Raw genomic sequence first — 18,825 nt, forward strand, 5'->3', positions numbered from 1 at the left:
TGGTATCATCTAATTTGCAAACCCAACCCCCTCATCAATATCTGAATCCCGACCTCATATACAACGAGCGATTTGCGTACCCCCTTCGAATCCCAGCCAAACCCCCCCCCAACATCCACCCCCACCCATGGCCCGCCCGTACGAGAAATACATAGTCGACATCACCCACTATGTCTTCCACTACACGATCGACGACGAAACCGCCTGGTCCGCGGCGCGCGTGGCCCTCCTAGACGCCATGGGCTGCGCGATCGAGACCCTCGCCACGAGCGACGAGTGTCGCAAACTCCTTGGTCCCCCCGTGCCCGGGACTATGGTCCCGCACGGCTTCAAGCTCCCAGGCACGGAGTATTGTCTGGACCCGGTTAAGGGCGCATTCGATATGGGTGCGCTGATCCGGTACCTGGACCACAATGACGCTCTAGGCGGGGCGGAATGGGGTCATCCGTCGGGTATGGTTTTTTCCTTTCGGGGGAGGAGGGCGGGGTTGGATATCGAAATCCTGTGGAGAGAAAGCTGACCCGTATAAAAAGATAATCTCGGCGCCATCCTACCCGTCATGGACTGGCTGTGTCGCGCGTCGGCCGCAGGCGCATACACGCATACCGGCCCGCCACTGACGATGCGCACGCTGCTCACGGCGCTGACCAAAGCATACGAGATCCAGGGCTGCTACCAGATGCAGAACGCGTTCAACGCGTTCGGCATCGACCACGTGGTGCTGGTCAAGCTCGCCTCGGCGGCTGTCGTGGCGTGGCTGCTGGGCCTCACGCAGGCGCAGACGATGGCGACCATATCGCACGTCTGGATGGACGGCCACCCGAGCCGGGTCTACCGGGCGCGGAACAGCACGATCCCGCGGAAGGGCTGGGCGGCCGGCGACGCGGGCATGCGCGCGGTGCATCTCGCGCTGCTGGTGCGCGCCGGACAGCCCGGTGTGTCGGAGCCGCTGGGTTCTGCGCCGTGGGGGTTCTATGCGCGGACGTTTGGGCCGAAGGGGTTCGAGTTGCCGAGGCCGTTTGGCGTCTGGACCGTGCGGAATGTTCTGTTCAAGCTGATGCCGGTCGAGGGGCATGGGATTGCTGCCGTGGAGGCTGCGCTCGTGCAGCTGGGTCGACTTCGCGCTGGACGCCTGGGGCCGGAGCATGTCGCTCGGATTGATGTCCGTACTACCCAGGCGGCTGATTTGATCATCAATAAGACGGGGCCGCTCTATAATGCCGCCGATCGCGATCATTGCATTCAATATGTGGTTGCTCTCGCCTTCTTGAAGGGCATGGCCCCGGAGGCTGGGGACTACCGAGACAACAGCGGCTGGGCCACAAGCGAGGACCTTGCCTCGCTGCGAGACAAGATCGCCATTCAGGTTGACGAGCAACTCACAAAGGATTATCTGGACCTAGACAAGAAGAGTGTCGGCTCCGGACTGACGGTCCACCTGCAGGACGGCTCTGTGTTGCCCGAAGTCCTGGTCGAATATCCCGTCGGCCACGTACGGAATCCTGCGACAGGCCGAGGAGTCCGTGAGAAGTTCATGACGAACATGCATTTAATGTTTTCAGAAGACGAGATAACAAAAATCCTGGAGGCTGTGGAGAACGATACTCTGTCGGTCATGGAGTTTGTCGATCTCTTTTCGAGGCGGAGCGCAACCGCCTCAAGATTGTGATGTACCATCCACGAGACAGTTGGTGCGATACGAAGGGATAATGACCTAGCATCTGAGGCGTTCCATGAAAAATGAAAATTGTTCTGAAACCGACCGGTTTACTTGTGCGTGGATTGGAAACTATTAAGTAATGAAGGCGTGGTAAAAGAGCCAGATTTGACCACAAGTTGAACGCTATAGGATATCATGACAAATCAATACTCAAGGTCATTCAATCTTGCCAACTCCCTGCAGAGTCAGATAGACATCGGTCCCCCATCCCCACAGGCTTTGGATAGCAATACTGCCACCGAAGTACTCGGCGTACGCCCTGCTGAGCGGTAGCCCATACCCAAGGCCGGCAATGCTGCTCAGCTGCCCCCCACTGGCGGAGATGGTATTCAGCGCGTCGAGGTTCCCGTTATCCGAGTCCCGCATGCTGGAGTCATTGAAGGTGGTGAAGCTGTAAGACCAGATGTTGGAGATTACTTCGGGAGGGATCCCGCCCCCTCTATCCCGGATTCTAATGGTGATGCTCTGCGACGACGGAGTTGTCGATTTGATCGATTCGTTGGCATCTGCCGTGCCAACGACCGTGTCGAACTCAAACCCAACGTCCGAGTCGGAGTAACTGCCTGGGGCGTTAGGTGTTCTTCGCCACACGTCGTGCGCGTCGTGACTAGGAACATCGGGCGCGGCTGCAATCGTGACTTCGATAGGGACCCGCTCGTTCCCCGATTCGATGACCGCTCGAAAAGCGTTCTTCAATAGTTCGGTGATGATGTATTCCACGTGCACGGGGACATGCGCAAACGTAGCATCCGGCTGGCCTCCGATCCTCAACCGCGGTCGCACCCCATACTTCAGCTCACATATTTCGCCCACAAAGTCCTCGCACAGCTTGACGATGCGCGCCGGCTGGAGGGCCGTGTCAATGACGCCTATGTAGTTTGATGGAACCGAGTTCTCAGGTGTTTGAGGCGACTGGGATCCGCCATCTGTGGCTGGCTGCGAAGCAAAATGAAGGGCCAGGTGTTGCTCTGCGATTAACCGAGTGCCAATCCGTGCCCGCAGATGGGTATCAAGGAACCGAGTCACATCTGCGGAGCTGATGTACTTCCGACACTCGAGAAACCCGCGCGCAAGGATAGGGATTGTGTTTGTGTGCGTATGCACCAGATCTGCCAGTACATCTGCGAATCTGGTCTCCTCTTCTAGCGTTGTCACCTGACGTTGTTGATAGGGAAGAAGAGTCGATAAGGAGTGGACGTAGTTGTTGTATATCTTCGAGACGTGAGGGTTCGAAACGACGATAAAGGGGAGGTTCCGCAGCGCTTGGATACGAGATGCTAGCCTTGCAGGGAGGAGAGAGAGGGTGAAATTCGCCGACGCAAGCAGCGCATCTTTCGACAGAGGTGGACGTCCATGCCTGGGGGGAAATACGAGCATCAGCTTTGCGCTACAGACTATGTGTATGTATGGGACGATACCGACTCACTTGAGTAGATCTGCGAGAGTCAAGGGGCGTCGGCGGCTGGCTGCAAGTCGCGCGACCTCGTCGTTTGCGCCATGTCCAAACGGTTGGCGAAGGGCCAACTCGTGCTGCTGCTGAGACGACGATATCGAGTGACAGCGTGTCTGACGTGGGGAGGGATATGATGTTTGAACCTTAGGCCGGGGTGTGCACCTCACAGCGGATGCTCGAAGCATTTTCGCGATTGTCATGATGGATGATGATAGCCATCGTAGATCGAGCTGAGCATGACTGAGTCCCGATTGAAGCCAACGATGACTTCAACACCGTCTGCATTATTGCGGATCGATACCCGCAGTGGGCTATGCCCAAACAGGCATAGCCACGTGAGGGTCATCATCTAAAGCAAGATCGACATGCTCATTTACTATGCCGAAGTACGAACAAACAGACGGGCTTCGCTTCGTTTGGATAAATATTCCATATCGTAAGTACAAAAGTCGACTATCTATCAAGCGTACATATGGCGACAGATGCTCTGTAGCCGAGATCCAGCTCTAAGATATGCTGTTCTGATAGTCTCCCCAGCATCCGTATCGTGTCTCATGGCCGGTGACTGGCGCAGCGCAGCGATATGCGGCAATAGCCAAGCCCGGGTCCCTCCTGTCTACTGAGTCCGAACTTCCTGGTCTTCCTCGACATGGACGTGGTCGTTGCTCTGGAGGGGGCCGACGTGGTCTTCGGGGTATTCAACTCTGGAAAACGAACCAAAGATCATCAGCCGGGACTCTCGATGGGCTGCAGTGTGTGTATAGGAAGACACGGGATGTCTTACGTGAAGCCTTTGATGAGACTGAACTCGTGCTTGATGGTACCGCCCTGGGACTTGGCCGTCTCCTTCGCTCTGGTGTAGGAACTCGCGTTAGTTATCGATCACTCCAGAAGTTTTGAAAGGATGGTCTCACTTCTCTAGCTCCTCTGGGGGAGCATCCTGCTTCAGGGTAACCTGCAAAGATAGAGACTTAGTTCGTGACATAGGCGTTGGTGGAGAGGACGTTGCATTTGCAACGTACGTTGTACAAAGGCATTTTCCGGATATGGGAAGTGGATAGGCTTCGAGTAGAGAGTTTGATTGTTCTTTGCAGAGAAGACAGTGTGGTTTGTTTGATGGAAGGTGGATTACAAGTTACAGCACGGGAGAGAGAGAGGCTGGAGCGGGACAAGCGATGCTTATATCACCTGCGGGGGAAAGGGGGAGGGGAATCCAGTCTAAGATCAAGGCTGATAATAATAATGATAAGGAAGACAGAAGACTCAGGTGACGAGGGGAAACCCTGGGAAGGCAGCCATCTTTGCTTTCATGATTCTCTCGATGGCTGAGGTTACGCCATTTTGAACCATATCTATTATCTACGGCATGAGAGAGTGTCAATTTGGACAAATAAATTGACTCTTTCTTGAACGTTTCTGCCGCGGCTTGTGTGATCTTAGGATCTCATATCTAGATACATAGGAAGCACTTGTTTACACCCCATCCCATCCAACAATCTTCACTACCTTACTGTATAAAGCCGAGTTGCGATTCTTCCATACTCGGATTGTCTGTCCTCAAAGCAGGATGACGTGACATCTGAGATTAAAGTGATCATCCTGCAAGTTCTAAGCCTCGCAAGAGTAGTTCACTTATCGCAAGTTGTCCGCAGCACGATGACGATATCTTGGTGGGATGAGGGAGGCGGGGCAACCCATGATACACATCCACATCCTGCAAGATAGAGCAGCCAGTCTGCAACAAGTATCTTAGCTCCATATTTAGCCATCTACCTACTAAATAGTCATAATAATAATAAGAAGAAGAAGAATAATAATAATAATACTAGCTTTCTGTTCTATTTAGCCTCCTCCCGAAGGCTTTTGGTCCGCTTGACCATTGTTGCTACCTGCTGTTAGATACTGTTGAGTCAACGCGATTCAACCATCAGCTGATCTGAAGTGGGAAGATGCAGAAGAGGTGTTGCAGCAGGCAACACTGAACGACATGCACCGGTTCCTGAATTTCTGTCTCGAGCTATAGTACAATACCAAGGGTCGTCATCTAAAGGGATACAGAAAGGCCAGTGCAATTAAGGCAGACTGGAAGTATTTCTGAGTCTACTACGCCCGAGTCACCAAGCATGAGATGAGCAAGGAGATGGGTGATGTTGTAGGAATCTACCGCTGTACTAAAAATGTGTCCAGACTCTAGTGAGGCAGTAATAGTAGTTCTTCTATGACAGGCGAGGCTGTCTGCACGGTAAGCTTTCCTCCGGCTTTTCTCTTGTCCAGTTGTGGCCGCTGTGGAGTTTTGATCTGACTTTAGCTACATGGAGAAGTAGGACTCGCTTGAACCACAAGAAGAATATTGATAATTATCATAAGCACATCGTGAAAGTCATCAGCATAAGCATCGTATACAGCTAGAGCATAGAGCAATAAAACAGAGAGGAAGAAGGGAGTAGGAGTAGAGTGCGCCGTCACCATCACTGGTAACCATTTCCCGGAATCCAGTGGAGTCTCCCAAACTCTATCAAGTCTTCTTCTGTCAGGACAATACTATCCCCAAAGTTGACATGAACACCAGGCGGAAGCTGATACCCAGTGAAAGCTGCTACAGGAAGTCGGATCTCGGTTGGAGTGAGTATGGGCGATATATGACTTTCGAATCGGACCACAGGATCGGGACGGCCCCGAGTGATAGTTGCGGTATCGGTGATAATCGCGGAAACATGTCTTCTCCGGAGCTGTGAGCCGGAATTAGGGTGATTTTGTGGCCGCCAGACGGAAAGTGTAATCGTATCGGGATTGTTGCTGAGCTTGACAATGAGGCAGATCTGGAAGGATGATTCGGCATGCTCGATCCAATGTCGAGCGTCATGACTGAGTTCGTTGTCGCTTTCTAAATTCCCGACCTCAATGCCAACTGTGAAGTGCTCGCTGTTTAAGGGGCCCCAGCATCCATCTGGCTCAGCGGCAATGTTCCCAAGTCTAATCAAGGGGGAGAGGTTCGGTACACAAGCAGTGTTGAGTAGGCCCGCCGATTTCAGCTTGTCACAGATCAGGAAGAAAAGCTGGGCAGCGAGACTGTCGTGAACTCTCCCGGGCATCCTGACGCGGAGCTTCTGCTCGTCGAAATTGTAGAAGCAGTGTAGGCGCCTGGTGCTTCGTGAGGTTTCGTCCTGAAGTTGGTAGAATGTATCTTCGGTGATGCCAAAGAACCACAGATATCCCATGTGTTCTGCTTTGATTTTTCTGACCAGCTCGCCTTCGATCTCCTTGAATTCTTTTGTCTGGCAACTAGAAATGTTCAAGGGTTCGAGGAAACGAAGCTGCATGCTGGTATCGTCTGATGAGTCGTGGTACGTTGGGAGTGTTTCATGAGTAGTGGAGGGTGCAGACGTGGATTCAGCAGGAGGTGAAGGAGAGGAAACAGAAACAGAAAAAGGGGGAGTTTGGGCGTCCATGGTGAGAAGATCCGTTGGCAAGGTGCGAGTACGATGGAAGGCAAGAGCGACGAGATGTAGTTATATACTGATGTAATCGGCTGTAAGGACGGGCGATCACCTGACTACAGCAATCCGCCCATGGAGACGGTACTGGCTGGCGAAGGCTTGATAATATCTTTATCTTCCTAGTTGTATAAGAAGAAAATTGCTCGACTCAAATGGCGTTGTATTTGACCAGTTCTATACAAACTCTTGGCATTACCCATATGCTTGTGTGGCTATCGAGACCACATGTCTACATGTCTCGGGTAGAACAACTTACAGGATAAAGAATTACATTCGGCATTCGTCATACAATTTCGGTAACCCACAATCTCCTTGCCAGTATCAGCATCAAATCCAGAGGCGATTCCGGACTCTTGCATCGGCGGTGATCAGCGAATCGTCTTCCAGGGCATTCCCACTAAGGTGCTCTACAAACGCCTCAGGCGCCTGGTGAGTTGCTGTCCCCCGAGTTGTCTTCCGGGGAATTTGCGTGATGTACTCAGCAAAGTCGCCAGGCGCCTGGTGGCCGGTGTCGCGAACCGGAAGGGGGAATATCCTGGCGATCCTGTGCCTGTGACGAGTCAGGTTGACAGAATGACTATTGAGCGTATAAGCATATATACCAAAATGATGTCAAAGTGGACTCACTGGTCATCAGTGTGGTGAACAAAGTCTCCAGCTCATTCACTTTTGTCAGCGCGATCCACAGTGGCTTTTCGAGCAGAACAAGAAAAGCGGAAGGGAATGACCGAGCCAAAGACAAGATAGAGTGATTGAATAACGGCACCTTAGAGGAATTTCTCCGAATAGAAACTACGAGTAGGCGGGAGCAGGGACTATTTATGTATCAGAGCCGAAGGCTTGAGGTGGCTCCAAGCCTCCAACACCTGACAAAAGGGGAGTGATAAAAGTGGGTTGGTGATGATCACGTGATACTTTAATGGCCAAGATCTTGGTAAAATGAAAGCTTCAAATGGCGTCGAATGTAGTTTAAGAATGCTAGCTGGATACTACTAGTAGACCATAAGGCTAAAAGACCAACATTACCGCGAGTTGCGAATCCAGACCCATATAGTAGCGCACTGGGTAGCTAAGGCATCTCTCTCTCTTAGAGATCCTTATAATATAAGATTATAAATCAGTAACCAGTATAGAGGGAGCATAAGAAGTATAATCTATAGTAAGAAGAACTAATCACCAGCTGAAATATAGGATGCCATATAGATAGCTGGCCTAACTAAATACTAAAACGCAGCCTTGATGCCTCATCTAGCCTCTTCAGTGAGATTATTCTCTGGCACCGTTCCTAACACTACTAGGCTTACAATCGAGATATAAAGCTATATTCAGGAGGAGCTAAGACACTATATCTAATGTATAAAGCCTTAAGCAACAGGCCGATCTAGTAGATTCTGCGCGCAGAAAATCAGAAAAAAAGTGATGGTCGCAGACTGGCCGCTATGCCCTGCTGAACTTGCCTTTGGCGAAGAGCGCAGCAATGGTGGCAACAAACCCGAAGCAGGCAGAGGCCAAGAACGACAGCCTGATGCCTTGGTAGTAAGCCAGCCTGGCAGCCATCTGAATGTCTGGGGGTAGATCATGAATGGCAGAGACCGAGTGTCGAACTTCGTCGATGATCTATGGAAAGATTTATGGAGTTGATCAGTCTTTTGTCTCAAGTTTGGGTGTCATGTTGATCCTTCAAGGAGGGGTGTTACTTTCCATTTGTCTGGTATTCCACTCAAGGCCTTCGAAAGGCCTGAGCGCAAAGTGTTCTGGATGATAGTAGATGTTATAGCGACGCCCCAAACGGTGCCGAGGGAGCGGATCAGGTAGACGGTCGATGCGGAGACAGCGTGGTCTGATTGAACGGTGCATATCGTTAGCTTGGCTTTCTTTGAGGATACACGGCTACATACCGGCATGGTCAAACGCCGCGAGAAATGTGAACAAGATACCCGGGTACACGATTCCCTGCCCAAGACTCGCCGGAATCACGTACGTAAAGTACTTCCACGCAGCGTCCTGGAATTGGATGGACATGACCAGCAGATTGCCAACGCACATGAGGATACAGCCTACACGCACGAGGTGTGCCAGTTTTCCCCAGCGAGACATGACGATTCCAGAGACCAGGCTGCCGATGGGGGCAGCCAGGGACGGAATCGCCAGTCGAGCGCCGGCTTTGGTCGGGGTATCGAGCAGAATCACCTGGAACAACAGGGGGAGGGTAAAAAGGAACTCCTCTCGTTAGCGCAACATTTAACACGCAGGTTCTATAGTCTACTCACGGCATACGCAGCCATCCCCACGCAAACGTTGGCAATCTGGGTTGACACGGGCAGGCGGCCCCGGAGCATTTTCGACGGCATCAAGGGGATAGCCGGTGTCTTCTCCTCTACGACAATGAAAAGCGCCAACAATACCACGCTGCCCACGAGGGACGAAATCACCCAGCCATTGGTCCAGGGTAGTACGTTCCCACCCAGACTCAGACCAACCAGCTGACTTGAGAGACCGAGGATTAGAAGCAGTGCTCCAGACAGATCAACGTACTTCAGAATCGCACGCAGACCCTGCCCTTGCTCTGCAAACTGGGTTGGCCGGGGCAGATGAAGAACGAGATGTCCCGTGGCCAACGCCAGAATTCCCACGGGGACCTGCAACAGGAAACACCATCTCCAGCCGATGGTATCGACGATCGAGCCGCCAAACGATGCACCGCAGATAGACCCAAAACCATGCACACCGTTCTGCAGCGCTTGGTACATACCACGGCGCCGGAACGGGATCAGGTCAGAGTTGACAATCGTAGCTGACCTCGTTAGCTCCTCTCCCTCGCCGCAGTCGCAGTCACAGAATGAGATACACATACCCATTGTCATCAGTCCTCCACCACCAATTCCCGTCAACGCTCGCATGGCATTCAGGAGGACAATATCATTCGCAACACCGCATCCCAGACAACCGACGATGAAAGTGACCGTGGCCGTGAAGAACGACACCCGCCGCCCGAAGATATCCGAAAAGCGACCGTACAAAGGCTGGAAGGCGGTGCTGGTGATGAGATACGACGTCGTGAGCCACGAGGCATTGTTGGCGGCGTTGAACTCGGAGCTGATGACTGCGTATGTTGAGGCCGTGATGGTGCCGTCGAAGCCGGACAAGAACACATTCGACATGATGGCTGGATGGGGAGGTTAGGCTATGATGTCTTAAAAAGGCCTCGTGATGTACCAACTGATTTGCACCCAGAGGAAGCCCCTGGGTGGAACCCAGACGTCTTCGTCGACTGCATGGAGCAGCGGTTGCTCCTCGTGTGATGACACAGTTGATTCGATATCGTCGAAAGCATTTATCATTGCTCCATCATGGGGAGAAACATCAATAGAAGACATGGTTTCGTACGTTCGTACCAGTGGTTGATCGTGGACTGTGGTAGATAGATACTTGATGCGGTGTGAATTCGTTCGACACTGGGCGGATTTCAAAGCTACAAATACATTTTGTTGTGGGGGAAGTTTGATGGAGATTTAATATGGAAAACGGCTTCACAACAAATCACATTTGGATGAAAAGTCCATTGTTGTTTGACAGGTTAAGGTCCATTCACACATCAAGCAGCACGAAATTGCGCTCCACTATGAAACCATCTGCCAAGGTCGCTTATTGCTGCTGATCCTCCACTGCATACAGTCCCCGGCATAGGCGCATCGTGATTCAAGTGATTGGCGTCTCGAAGAGGGACATGAATATCGCCAACCTATGTTTCTATTGAGATGCATAAGTTCTATCTATATCAACCTTGGTCATAGCAAAAGAAATCCTTAATTCCGTTAACCCAAAAAACACCAACGCTAAACCACACTAGATACAACAAAATGCTCCTGCTCCGATCAGCCAAGACAGACTCAGAAGTATGTCAGGCATGTTGCAAGTCGGTAGGGTTGACCTGGTACACTTGATCCGGTTCATTCGGATTCTGTATGAGGATTTTGGTACCGTACGATCTGGTCGTGACGCCGAGCACAATCCAGATGGTTTGAGCATCGGTTTTGTACCTCACTCGATTGCCCGGTTGGAACTCCTGCTGAAGGGTTAGAAAATGATGGCGGAAAGGATAAATGGGAAAACCCATCTCATACCGCCATTTTATATTCTTGCAGAGTCGGTCAGGGTGTGGATATCTGGTTCCAAGGCGCGGTAGGAAACGGAGAAAGACACAGCTCAGTTTCTCGTTTTTGTTGATGCCGATGTCTGTGGATGGAAATAAAGGTGTCTTCGTGCGATGCTGTGCTATTTATACATGTCCAAAAAAATATAGCGCACTCTTTTAAGCTGACTGAACTAAAGTGCTTGCTCGCGTTATGATTGCCGGCCAAGGTATAGGCCCGGCTTTATAGGCAGACACCGAAGTAACACGCGAGCAGTCCGGATGAGGCCGAGAAATTGCAAGTCTGGGAGACAACAAGGCTGAGAAGAGAACATGGCAAGGGACGTTCAGCCCCCCTGCGCGTGGACTACCGTTGCATCCGAAGAAACGGCCAGATGACCCTCGGCCCCCCATCCAAGCCTTCTAGGTGATGTGCTGGTTCGATACAGGAAGAGGAAGTATCAGTCAGCGTAAAAGACTGCAGCACTCGAAGGTCTGAGGGGAAAAGTTCTGTTTTTTAGTAGAAGAGAAGCGAATTGCCCAATTAACTCAGATGCATATTCGACAGATCCTGCATAAGTATCGCCCGTCACTATTTGTGCGGTTAAAAGAGGCAATTAGGGAATCAACCGGAAGATGGCAGAATGTCTGTTCCCTTAACAGTCATATCTGCGCAGAATATAAAGGGAATTGCTAATCAGCTTGTTCGGATATCTGGGGCACAGATTTCAATCTTCAGGCGAAGTCCATCCAGAGCTTTGAGGCGCTTCCTTCATTGAAGTTCGTGTCGAAATTTCCCTGCGAGGTCAACATGATGATCTAGAGTCCTTCTATCATCTCAGTCTGTCGGCGCGTTGTGTTGGTAATCAGCCGAAAACGATACGGGATATGATGCTGTAAGCCGCTGCGGACGGCAATTGATTGATCACTTGAGCTTCCCAGGGACGGCCTATTTTGCTGGGATAAACGGCTTCATTGAGGTGTGGTAAGCCCAAACCTTGCGAGTGGGTTACATTGTGTGTATCCGTAGCTGTAGTGTCATATAGACTGGACTTCTTTCATCAGAGCTTAGTTTCAATTCTAGCCAGCTCATGACACCCATCACGCCGAGGTCTCCAAGAGAGAACGGGATCTTCAAGCTCTACTGACGGAACTTCAGGGTCAGTGGAGGTCAGAGGAGTCCCTCTCTAGAGGAAGGACAACGGAATTCTGTCGGTATAGATCCTTCCCCTGATAGATGATCACAGTACGAGAACAGCTTTCCTCATGGTTGCCATGTCAGAGCATTGATGTGGCGTATGCTGGTGGCGTGATCTAGGCTGGGATGGATGCAGGCGACAGAATCTGTAAGCGTATAGCCACATGTTCGCCAGGCCAGGTCCTTCCTTGTCACCTGTTCCACTGCTTAGCTTGAGAACGGTGTTTATGTCTGGATAATTTGTATAATTGTAGGCACCTAAGTTGTGTAGTTCATGTCAGCTTTAAACCAGCAAGAAGTGCGTATAGACTGTCGAGAAAGGGGCCTCACAAGGTCCTTGTTCCCAGAAATTGACATCCTCCCTCCGCATGTACTGCAGAGATCACCAGATGAAGAAATCCGTTGGAGGCTCGTTCTCAGTTTTCTAAGCCACATTTGGTGGCACGAATTCCCAGCTGCCTACGGAGTAGAAAATATGAAGATATCCCGCCCTATATCAATGACCTGGCACATGATATGAAGTATATCTTGAAGCCAGACACTGAACTCACATGCATTCTGCCCATTTGCCTTTGTGTATTCTGATATTTCGAGATCGCCGAGATAAATGATATTCCAGAAAGATCTGATGTGCCGAAATACATGGCCAGAGTAGTTAAATATAGTAGTAGTAGTAGTAGTAGTAGTAGTAGTATTAGTAGTGATCGATAGCTAGGTAAGATGGTTAGTACCTTTCATCTTGGGTGCCATACCTAGGTACCGTGTCCAACTTCCATGAACTGGCAGGTATAGATGAAACTGAGCTAAAGCCAAAAGCAGTTAGATCCGGGGATTGAGCACGGGAACTTGGAACAGGGAACGTGAAAACGGATACGAATGGAATACGAGACCAATCAGCAGTCGAGAATCGCAGTGCGGGCCCACAAAGCAGCAACTGCCTTATCGGGATATGGACCCCTCAGGCATCAAACAGTCTCTGTTCATAATAATAACTCATACAGTCCAGCAAAACCTAACCTACGGAGTATACTTGTAAAATTTCCAAGTGAAGGGAGCATAGACTACCTACCTATAGTTCCTCTGAAAACAAAATGCGAATGTCTTTGCTTGCTGCTCATGTTGCCTTCCGATGAGCCATCTCCTGATACCCCAGGACTGACTGATAGCGACCCCACTTTTCCGTAGATAGCCTGTTGTTAAATTGTTACTCCGTACTTCTAACTTCCCTAGTTCTTGGGTACTACTAAGAAGTACTAACTATGGCTCATGGAGCCATCATCTTACTTAGGCACAACACAACGACAACAACGAGGATGATATATGTGGACATCCAGACTTCAAGGATGATGCTGACTCGCCACGGGGGTTCGATCCTCTCCGATCTCCCAATCGGCTACAGCGAGTGGCCGCCAGACTTTCATCATAAGACCACCTAGGTACGACGTAGATACATCATAGTTGAAGCCGCGTCTCGGGTTCGTTCCCATCCTGCCTGGCTGTCGTCGCATTTCAATTAATCCTGCTTTCCCTCGGATCGGATGTGATTCTTTCCGCTTCCCGTGCTCTCGAGATCTTGGGATTCGGCTCCTGAATTGTGACATCCATCCTCTCGAAGATATGTCTTCTTTGTTCGTTGCTCTGACTTCCTGCTCTCTTGCTCATCTCTTGTGGCTCTCTTGGCAAGCTCGCCCCACTGCTGAGTCTGTGCTGTTTGAGCATATTTATTTGGGCTCTTGAGCGTCCTCACCTATTCTTTGTGTCATGTCAGAGATAGCATAAGCCGTTCAGCACTACTGGTTGTTCACCCTGAAAATGGGTCTCCAACCGCCAGCGCCGGCTCCTTTTGGAGCTGCTGCTATCTCGTCCACTGCTGGGATAGATACTGACAATTCCGTCCGTCGTCATGTCGACAAGACCAAACCTGATCGCATTGATACTCTAGTGGGAGAAAAGGCAGACAGTACTGAAACGATGGAGGCAGACTCGGATGATGGCATTGACCAGGCAGAGCATGACAAGATTGCGACTCTTGCGCGCAGCCTGTCACATATGTCCCAGAAGAGTGGTCACGGGGGCCCAACTAACACTTTTCTTGATTCCTCCGGCGACCCTGAGCTTGATCCCAACTCCGACAATTTCAATTCGCGCAAATGGATGAAGAATCTACTGCACATTACCTCGCGCGATCCAGATCGATACCCCCGTCGTACGGCTGGTGTGTCGTTTCGCAATCTGAATGCGTATGGTTACGGCACCGCAGCAGACTATCAGGCCGATGTGGCCAACATGTGGCTCAAAGGCTGGGGATGGCTCAGAAATGTGCTCGGATGTGGCAATAAGGTTCGCATAGATATTTTGCGAAATTTTGAGGGCTATGTTCGCAGCGGTGAAATGCTTGTCGTGCTTGGTCGACCTGGAAGGTAAAGTAGTGCCCATCCCTTTTGTGTTCCCAGAAGCGCGAACGGTGCTAACTATCGTTTCACACAGTGGTTGCTCAACTTTTCTCAAGACCATTGCTGGCGAAACTCATGGATTGTGGCTGGACCAGGGGACCGATATACAATACCAGGGCATCTCATGGCACGAGATGCATAGTCGCTTCCGGGGCGAAGTTATCTATCAGGCAGAAACCGAGATTCATTTCCCCCAGCTGACCGCGGGCGAAACCCTTCTCTTCGCTGCCCATGCGCGGGCCCCAGCCAATCGTTTCCCCGGTGTCTCCCGTGAACAATATGCAACCCATATGCGGGATGTGGTCATGGCGATGCTCGGCCTGAGCCATACGATGAACACACCTGTGGGAAATGAGTACATTCGTGGCGTCTCAGGAGGAGAGCGAAAGCGAGTCAGCATTGCGGAAACCACACTTTGTGGCAGTCCCTTGCAGTGCTGGGATAACAGTACTCGTGGTCTTGATAGCTCAACGGCGCTGGAATTCGTCAAAAACTTGCGTTTATCCACTGATTACACAAGTTCGACGGCAATTGTGGCCATCTACCAGGCTAGCCAAGCCATTTACGACATATTCGACAAAGTGATTGTGCTCTACGAGGGACGTCAGATCTATTTTGGAAAAGCAAGAGACGCGAGGCGCTTTTTCATCGAGATGGGGTTTGACTGCCCTGACAGGCAGACTACCGCTGACTTCTTGACGTCGTTGACCAGTCCCTCGGAGAGACTGGTTCGAAAAGGATTTGACAGCCTTGTTCCTCGAACACCAGACGAGTTTGCTGCTCGCTGGAAGGACAGCGCGGACAGAAAACAGCTCCTGGCCGATATCGACGCGTTTGAAAATGAGTTTCCCTTGGGCGGAAGAAAGTACGAGGAATTTACTCTTTCCCGTGCTGCAGAGAAGGCCAAGGGCACTCGGGCGCCATCCCCCTATACTCTCTCCTACCCAATGCAAGTTCGCTTATGTCTACGGCGAGGCTTCCTTCGGCTCAAGGGCGATATGAGTATGACTCTGGCGACGGTCATTGGCAACAGCATCATGGCGTTCATCGTTTCCAGTGTGTTCTACAACCTGGACGAGACGACGAATAGCTTCTACTCTCGTGGTGCACTCCTTTTCTTTGCCATCCTACTGAATGCATTTGCAAGCTCTCTCGAGATTTTGACCTTGTGGCAGCAACGCCCAATAGTGGAAAAGCATGACAAGTACGCGCTTTATCACCCCTCGGCAGAAGCAATCAGTTCCATGATTGTCGATTTGCCTTCAAAGATCCTAGTGTCTATAACATTCAACATCATCATTTACTTCATGACCAATCTCCGTCGTACTGCAGGTCACTTCTTTATTTTCTACCTGTTCTCGGTGACAACCACTCTAACCATGTCGAACATCTTCCGATGGATTGGTGCTATTTCCCGATCAATGGCCCAGGCAATGGTTCCATCCTCGATCTTCATGATGATTTTGGTCATATACACTGGATTCACCATCCCAGTCAGAGATATGCATCCCTGGTTCAAATGGCTGAACTACCTGAATCCGATCGGCGTAAGTACAATTCTTTCCCCCTTCCATATTTCATCTAACAGTCAAGTAGTATGCCTTTGAATCTCTCATGATCAACGAGTTCAGCGACAGAAAATTTCCCTGTGCATTGTATGTGCCATCCGGGCCGGGTTATGAGAATGTTCCTCTCAGCTCCAGCATCTGCTCCCAGAAAGGTGCTGTGGCTGGTCAAGATTTTATTGATGGTGACGCATTCATCAACACTTCATATCGGTACTACCGTTCCCATTTGTGGCGCAATTACGGAATCATTGTCGGTTTCCTTTTGTTCTTCCTGGCAGCCTACATCATATGCAGTGAGCTGGTTCGTGCTAAACCATCCAAGGGAGAGATTCTGGTTTTCCCCCGCGGAAAGATTCCTGCTTTTGCCAAAAAGACCCCGGGTGATGGCGACCTGGAGGGAGCGCCGACTTCGGAGAAGCAGAAGCTGGAGAACGCAGCGCAGGACGGTACGGCTGCGATCGTTAAGCAAACATCGATATTCCACTGGCAAGACGTATGCTACGATATCAAGGTCAAGGGCGAAACGCGCCGGATCTTAGACCATGTTGATGGATGGGTTAAACCAGGGACATTGACAGCGCTGATGGGAGTGACTGGTGCCGGCAAAACATCATTGCTGGACGTTCTAGCGAACCGTGTTACCATGGGTGTTATCACTGGCGAGATGCTGGTTGACGGCCGCATGAGAGATGATTCTTTTCAGCGCAAGACTGGCTATGTTCAACAGCAAGACTTACACTTGGAAACTAGTACCGTTCGGGAGGCCCTCGTCTTCAGTGCCACACTCCGACAGCCGGCCAGTATCCCGCAAAAGGAAAAGCTGGCCTATGTTGAGGAGGTGATCAAGATGCTTAGTATGGAAGAATATGCGGAGGCTGTCGTTGGTGTGCTCGGAGAGGGTCTAAATGTTGAGCAGCGGAAGCGGTTGACGATTGGAGTCGAGATCGCGGCCAAACCAGACCTACTTCTCTTCTTTGACGAGCCTACTTCCGGCCTTGACAGTCAAACAGCCTGGTCTATTTGTACCCTCATGCGAAAGCTTGCAGACCACGGACAGGCAATCTTATGCACTATTCATCAGCCATCCGCCATTCTGATGCAACAATTCGACCGGTTGCTCTTTCTCGCCAGGGGAGGGAGGACGGTGTACTTTGGAGAGCTTGGTCCCAACATGGAAACCTTGATCAAGTATTTTGAGAACAAAGGATCTATACACTGCCCCAAAAATGCCAACCCTGCCGAATGGATGTTGGAAGTCATCGGTGCTGCCCCTGGATCTCATGCAGATCAAGACTGGCCCGAAGTTTGGAAGGGCAGCCAGGAACGTGCCCAAGTACGAGAGGAACTAGCCCAGATGAAGGGAGAGTTACTACAACACCCTCCACCTCCTCGAACAAAGGAGTATGGTGAGTTTGCCATGCCTCTCTGGGCTCAATTCCTTGTTTGTCTCCAGCGCATGCTCCAGCAGTACTGGCGCAGTCCATCGTATATCTACTCCAAAGCGGCGACATGCATCATTCCAGTGAGGAATCCGATTTTCTTACTGCTAGTATTTGGAAGCAAATATCTAGATATGATTTGCTAACAATCTTCATATAGCCACTTTTCATCGGCTTTACCTTTTGGCGCGAGCCCACCAGTTTGCAGGGCATGCAGAATCAAATGTTCGCCATATTCATGCTGCTTGTTATCTTCCCCAACTTGGTCCAACAGATGATGCCATATTTCGTGACTCAGCGAGCACTATATGAAGTGCGTGAGCGACCCTCGAAGGCTTACTCATGGAAAGCATTCATGCTTTCCAGCATTCTTGTTGAACTGCCCTGGAACATTTTGATGGCCGTGCCGGCCTACTTCTGCTGGTACTACCCGATTGGGCTTTATCGCAATGCGTATCCGACAGACAGCGTGACTGAGCGCGGTGGCACAATGTTTCTGCTGATCCTGGTCTTCATGATGTTCATGTCTACTTTCAGCTCGATGATCATTGCGGGAATTGAACAGCCGGAAACTGGTAGCAATATTGCACAGTTATTGTTCTCCTTGTGTCTCATCTTCAATGGGTAGGTTCAACTCCCTCTCTGAAACGATGACCAGCTTCGGTCTTTTGACTTGGACATATCACTGACATGCGGGTTAGTGTTCTTGCGAGTCCAACTGCCCTTCCAGGGTTCTGGATATTCATGTATAGATTATCGCCCTTCACCTACCTCGTATCCTCTGTATTATCAGTCGGCTTGGCAGGGACCAGTGTCGAATGTTCCGATATCGAGATCCTGCAGGTCCCTCCTCCGCAAGGCCAGAACTGCTCAAGCTTCCTGGACCCATATGCTCAGATGTCTGGTGGCAAACTAATCAATCCCGAGGCAACATCGAACTGCAAGGTGTGTCCCATAGCTGATACGGACACTTTCCTGGCAGGACTCAATATCAATTACTCGGATCGCTGGCGCAACGTTGGGCTTTTGTTCGTGTATATTGTGTTCAATGCGGTTGCTGCCATCTTCTTGTACTGGCTCATTCGCGTGCCGAAGAAGAGGTCCCGCAAGGTGAAGGACGAGTAGAAGGGTGACTTCTACTCTTATGTATTCACGCCATATTGCTAAATTTATATACTCACAGGCGGTCATTATGGAGTTAGCTCCTGCTTAAAAGTACAAGTATACAGCTTGATATAATAAACTGATGTATGGTATTGTTGCCTTGGTTCCAATCCCACACACAAGCTTTTGGCCCTTCCACGCTTTGGCATGATATTAAATGCATTAATGAATGAACAACGGGTGCATCTATATCATAATTCT

At 50.6% G+C, this 18,825-nt stretch overlaps 6 protein-coding genes across 6 annotated transcripts in view, besides 3 other annotated features; 2 read left to right on the forward strand and 4 right to left on the reverse strand.

Moving 5' to 3' along the window:
* ACLA_072300 (MmgE/PrpD family protein) overlaps positions 1-1,669 on the forward strand; it is a gene marked incomplete at both ends in the record, with an annotated part of 4,161 nt that extends 2,492 nt beyond the window's left edge. Inside the window, 2 exons of the mRNA XM_001275622.1 lie at positions 69-452; positions 534-1,669. Coding sequence (XP_001275623.1) covers positions 69-452; positions 534-1,669 — 1,520 coding nt within the window. The remainder of the gene's footprint in view (positions 1-68; positions 453-533) is intronic.
* Positions 1,670-1,876: 207 nt separating this feature from the next.
* On the reverse strand, positions 1,877-3,373 carry ACLA_072310 (alpha-ketoacid dehydrogenase kinase family protein; the record flags this gene model as incomplete). The annotated part of the gene is made up of 2 exons (XM_001275623.1): positions 1,877-3,077; positions 3,147-3,373. The coding sequence occupies 2 exons, from the start codon at positions 3,371-3,373 to the stop codon at positions 1,877-1,879; spliced, it is 1,428 nt and encodes a 475-aa protein (XP_001275624.1).
* Positions 3,374-3,789: 416 nt separating this feature from the next.
* Positions 3,790-4,210, reverse strand: ACLA_072320 (uncharacterized protein; the record flags this gene model as incomplete). The annotated part of the gene is made up of 4 exons (XM_001275624.1): positions 3,790-3,877; positions 3,958-4,026; positions 4,088-4,128; positions 4,196-4,210. 4 exons carry the CDS (start codon positions 4,208-4,210, stop codon positions 3,790-3,792), a joined length of 213 nt encoding a protein of 70 aa, XP_001275625.1.
* Positions 4,211-4,952: 742 nt separating this feature from the next.
* Positions 4,953-4,998: a microsatellite.
* A 643-nt stretch (positions 4,999-5,641) lies between these two features.
* ACLA_072330 (uncharacterized protein) lies at positions 5,642-6,493 on the reverse strand (the record flags this gene model as incomplete). The annotated part of the gene is made up of 1 exon (XM_001275625.1): positions 5,642-6,493. The coding sequence occupies one exon, from the start codon at positions 6,491-6,493 to the stop codon at positions 5,642-5,644; it is 852 nt and encodes a 283-aa protein (XP_001275626.1).
* Positions 6,494-8,107: 1,614 nt separating this feature from the next.
* On the reverse strand, positions 8,108-10,047 carry ACLA_072340 (MDR family MFS transporter; the record flags this gene model as incomplete). The annotated part of the gene is made up of 6 exons (XM_001275626.1): positions 8,108-8,287; positions 8,368-8,510; positions 8,569-8,890; positions 8,941-9,464; positions 9,525-9,836; positions 9,891-10,047. The coding sequence occupies 6 exons, from the start codon at positions 10,045-10,047 to the stop codon at positions 8,108-8,110; spliced, it is 1,638 nt and encodes a 545-aa protein (XP_001275627.1).
* A 2,615-nt stretch (positions 10,048-12,662) lies between these two features.
* Positions 12,663-12,701: a microsatellite.
* Positions 12,663-12,702: a microsatellite.
* Positions 12,703-13,812: 1,110 nt separating this feature from the next.
* ACLA_072350 (pleiotropic drug resistance family ABC transporter) lies at positions 13,813-18,585 on the forward strand (the record flags this gene model as incomplete). The annotated part of the gene is made up of 5 exons (XM_001275627.1): positions 13,813-14,420; positions 14,488-16,000; positions 16,050-17,543; positions 17,621-18,084; positions 18,162-18,585. 5 exons carry the CDS (start codon positions 13,813-13,815, stop codon positions 18,583-18,585), a joined length of 4,503 nt encoding a protein of 1,500 aa, XP_001275628.1.
* Between the last annotated feature and the right edge of the window lie 240 nt (positions 18,586-18,825).

This window comes from Aspergillus clavatus, genomic scaffold, assembly GCF_000002715.2.
Source record: "Aspergillus clavatus NRRL 1 1099423829791 genomic scaffold, whole genome shotgun sequence".
In the NCBI taxonomy this organism is placed as follows: domain Eukaryota; kingdom Fungi; phylum Ascomycota; class Eurotiomycetes; order Eurotiales; family Aspergillaceae; genus Aspergillus; species Aspergillus clavatus.